Below are 4,133 nucleotides of genomic sequence, written 5' to 3'. Positions count from 1 at the left end.
CAGGCCTGGCCAAGCAGAAGACACATGCCCCGAGCCAAGGGGTGACTGGAGTCAGCCGGCTCAGGTGGCTGCTGTCACGCGGTGATTTTAGACTCGAGGCAGACTTTCAAGAGGCAGTAACCTGATCAGAGCAGCAATTGCTCAGGACCAGGCGTTTTGGGAGCTATATTAAGAGGCCTGGAGCCACGCTAAAGGTTAGAGCAAGTCTGTCCTCCTGGCGATGGCAACGTCTTGTCCAGCCGTTAGATGCGATGGTCAAAACCTTCTTCCTTTCTCTGCTGCTGCCTCCCAGCTGAAGACCGCCCATGACTTCTAAGGAGGGTGAGTGTGATAACCAGAGTCAAACACAATCCCACCAATGCCTTCAGGAGGTTTTCCTGTGGAATTTGAAGGTCTCCACCACTTGTGATGTTGGCTTTGTTCAGACCAGTTAAACACACACCTACTTGGGGGCTGTTTAAGTGCTTCACCAAGGGTTCTCCTGTTCCAAGTCTTCCCTCCACCAGAACAGGCACTCACCCCAGAGCAGGCAGCACAGCAGACCCTGCTGAGTTCTCTGCCAGAGGAAATGAGGCTGCCCCTCATTGTTTGGAGCATCTGACACCACTGTTGTAGGCTAAAGCCCATGGGGGACAGACGCTGCTGGACCAGGCAGGGGCTGGCACGAGGCTTGGGGTGACGGAGGAAGGACCGGCAGCTCCCCAGCACTGAAGGCTGCAGAGGAAGATGCATTTCTACCTATGTGTATTAGAAGCTGGATTTTATCCCTGTGGCTTATATACACATCTGGGGATGGCAAGTACCCCACTGGAGTGCCAGGATGAAGATGGCCCTCACCGACATCTCTTCTAGTGCTTTTTACTTCTTTCTGTTGAACTCATCACTTTAAAACACATGGGACTATCACCTCAAACCAGAAGCCCCTTGGTGACAAAAATCACTCTCCTTTTAGTGAAGAGCAAAACCCAACGTGGCAACAGCCTTCTGAAATTTCTAGTGGGTCGGGGACAAGTTTCTACATCTGTCTTCTGGGTGATACCTAAGGAAAACCAAGACCCAAACCCCAAAACCAAAACAACAAAACCTAGCAAACCTTTTCTTATTAGCAAAGGTAATTCCTCTTTGTGCAGGTCAAACGGTAGGGAGAAGCCTAGAGTGGCAATCTGAAGATTGCACACATATGGGCTATAGATTAAGAACTGTGTTGTTATAAATGAGGAAAATGGGGTCTGTAGGAAACTGCAAGGGCTGGGAAAGGCTGGTTTGTCACGGGAACCTGGTGATGGTTTTATTCTCTGTATGACCCGGACTTTTTTTTCCTCTTTCAGGGATTTTGGAGTTTATTAGCCTGGCAGTGGGGCTGGTGAGCATCCGTGGGGTGGACTCAGGACTCTACCTCGGCATGAATGAGAGAGGCGAGCTCTATGGGTCGGTAAGTGTAGGGGTTAAACAGCATCCACAGCAACGGGGCTGCGGGGCCTCATCAGTGTCATGAGCTGTGTCTGTCACAGGCCTCCAAGGTCCTTGGGCTGCCACATGCCTCCCTCCTACCCTGATGCCACTGTTGTCGTAACATGAATGATGCAAGTGCAATAGGGTTGTGGAGGGAGGATGCAGTCGTGCCTGGAGAACTGGGGGGGCTTGTCAAGGTTTTGCCTTTCAGAAACAGTGTGGGAACAGTCAACTAAAGGCAGGGGGAAATGGGAAATTTAGCATAAAGCCAGGGGCTGCTTCTGGGCTTTCACTGCCAAACACATCAGTGTTACACTGCATGGGCAGGGTCTGCATCCATCTGCAGATGTTATGTTCCTGTTACAGCTCTTTAACTAACGGAAGCTGAGTTGAGGTCGTAACAGCTGGGCAGAGGTGCTTCCTACAGGTTAACTGAACTCAATTCCTAGTTATTTAATTTAACTCAATTCCCAGTTATTTAACTTAACCCAATGTAAACCAGTTATTTCTACTTAGGTAGAAGAGTCACTTCTATTCTGAACCATTAACTGCATTCCAGACAGCCAGTTTTAAGTTTCCTTTTCAGTAGCTGCTGTGCTTCATTGGTGCTTTTTCTTCAGATGCCCCATTGGCTTTAGTTCAACCCATCACCCATGTGTGATTTTTTAAATGCCTCTTCCTAGATCACAGCACTACCCTGTATGTGAAGAGGACACTGATTTTTAAGGATGGATCACAGTAAATTTTAAATGAAATAAACCAAACTGGTTTTAAACCGAAGTGGAAGGCACGTACTTCCTCTAACCAGATCAGATCAATCTCACAGTGTAGGAACTTACACTTGTGTACTCTGCATAAAGGGAAGCTTTCTGAAAGCCTCTGCTTAGCAAACAGTAGACCACGAGTTTCCATCATCTTGTCTTCTCCCCTTCCCATCTGAGACTGCCACAGACTCCTTCACTATTTAAGATGCAGCTACTGATGTCTATATGAGATAATCAAATACTAACATGCATCAAAAACTTCCTTTTCCACTTCATTTTCTGTAATAACACCCACCCTACACAGAAGTTAAATGTGGAGACAGGGGTTAAATTACAAATGTTTGAGACAGATAAATGTAAAATCACCAGATTCCATGAAACATAAAAGAACCTTGAAGCACAGTTCAGAACGCAGGGCTGGTTCTGAATACAGCACCTCCTCTCCTGTCAAACCCCGGGGCTGCTCAGCAGCTCCTGGAGGTGCAGCTTTTCCTGGTGGAAAGGAGGACACAACCCTGCCTATTCCCTTCCCTGCTTCCAAACCCTGCAGCTCTGCTGATGAATCAGCAGTTTCATGATGGGTTAATTAAACTATAGCGCCTGAGTACAGGTTATGGCACAGAAACAGAAGTATGACAATGGCTTTTCAACATCGAGAGCCACTCCAGTATTCCTAAATAAAGGTCCATAAGACAGCACCTGACAGCAGCATTAGCATTACAATGGTATTTTAGGAGAGTACAGTACAGCTGTAATCAGCAGGTTATCATTTCCCTCTGTGCCAGTTTCGATGTGTGTGTTGATGCAGCCAGAGCCAGCCATGCCCAGCGACACGTGGAATCCCCTCAGGACACTGTCCCTGCCTGTCCCTGTGAGCCTTGTGCCAAGGTTTCTGTTAAGCTTCCCTCTGATTTCAGAAGCACAACTAATACTTAGAGCAGTGACAGGCACAGGCAGCACTTTGCACACTGCTATACACAGTGTCAGGCTCAGTGGGGACATCCCAGGGCTCGGAAACAAATAAATCCCACCTCGACTCACCCCGGCCTCTCCAAACATCTGACACAAACACTGCACCTCCAGACAGCCCAGTGAAGAGCAGGTGACCTGGGGCAAAGCAGCACTGCAAGAGTTCAGCTGGTCAGCAGGTTCTGATGTGTTCTGAGTAAAGGCATCCTAGGGGAAGAAAGAAAAGAGTCTGTATTTATTGATAGGACTGGGAAGAGAAACCCCCAGTTCCTGGTTCTCGGATGGCAAAGGCCACGGTGCAGGCTTTTGGAGGGCTCACGACTCACCTTGGGGTTTAATTAGCAGCAAAACGTTCAAAACAGGTTCTGAGTGCAGGGGAGCTCCTGGGTCTTATTACAGAACATCTACTGCAGGCAGCAACATTTACTTTGTGCTCTGCATGCCCTACGTAAGACACATTCCCTCCCCGACTGGTTTACAGTGTAGGTACAGTGTTTGTAATCCTGTATCATCCTGTTTGCAGAGAGCCCTTCATCTGCAGGACTCCCACATCCCCCACAGCAATCCCCCCATGGGCTGGGATGGAGGGGTCTCTCTGCAACTCAAAGCCACCCATGCCCTCGTGGGGCAGAGGGACAGCCCCACTCCTTGCTGTGGTTGGGAACATCCCTGTAGTACATGGCAAGTGCAATGGGCATGAACTGGAAATCCATCATCAAATGGCTGCTGTCAACAGCCCCTGGCTGGAAGGGTGGAGGGAAAGGCTCAAAGGGAAAGTGACCCCAGTGCCATCCGTCCCCCCAGCCCATGGGCTGGCACACACATCCCACCACCTACTGCTGCTGTGCATCTTCCCTGGGCTTAGACATCCCCATCCAGCCCTCCCCAGGACTTGTTACAGCCTCACATCACAGCTGCCTGGCGCTTCAGAAGATGAAAGGTGCCAGG

At 49.3% G+C, this 4,133-nt stretch overlaps 1 protein-coding gene across 1 annotated transcript in view; it reads left to right on the top strand.

Moving 5' to 3' along the window:
- Positions 1-305: 305 nt before the first annotated feature.
- Positions 306-4,133, top strand: part of FGF16 (fibroblast growth factor 16) — a 4,977-nt gene continuing 1,149 nt past the window's right edge. The window contains exons 1-2 of the mRNA XM_010018776.1: positions 306-321; positions 1,329-1,432. Of these exons, the coding sequence (XP_010017078.1) occupies positions 306-321; positions 1,329-1,432 (120 nt within the window). The remainder of the gene's footprint in view (positions 322-1,328; positions 1,433-4,133) is intronic.

Source organism: Nestor notabilis, unplaced genomic scaffold, assembly GCF_000696875.1.
Source record: "Nestor notabilis isolate BGI_N333 unplaced genomic scaffold, ASM69687v1 scaffold27637, whole genome shotgun sequence".
NCBI classification, from domain to species: domain Eukaryota; kingdom Metazoa; phylum Chordata; class Aves; order Psittaciformes; family Psittacidae; genus Nestor; species Nestor notabilis.
The sequence above is the reverse complement of the archived record's forward strand: the minus strand, read 5'-3'. Positions and strand labels throughout refer to the sequence as shown.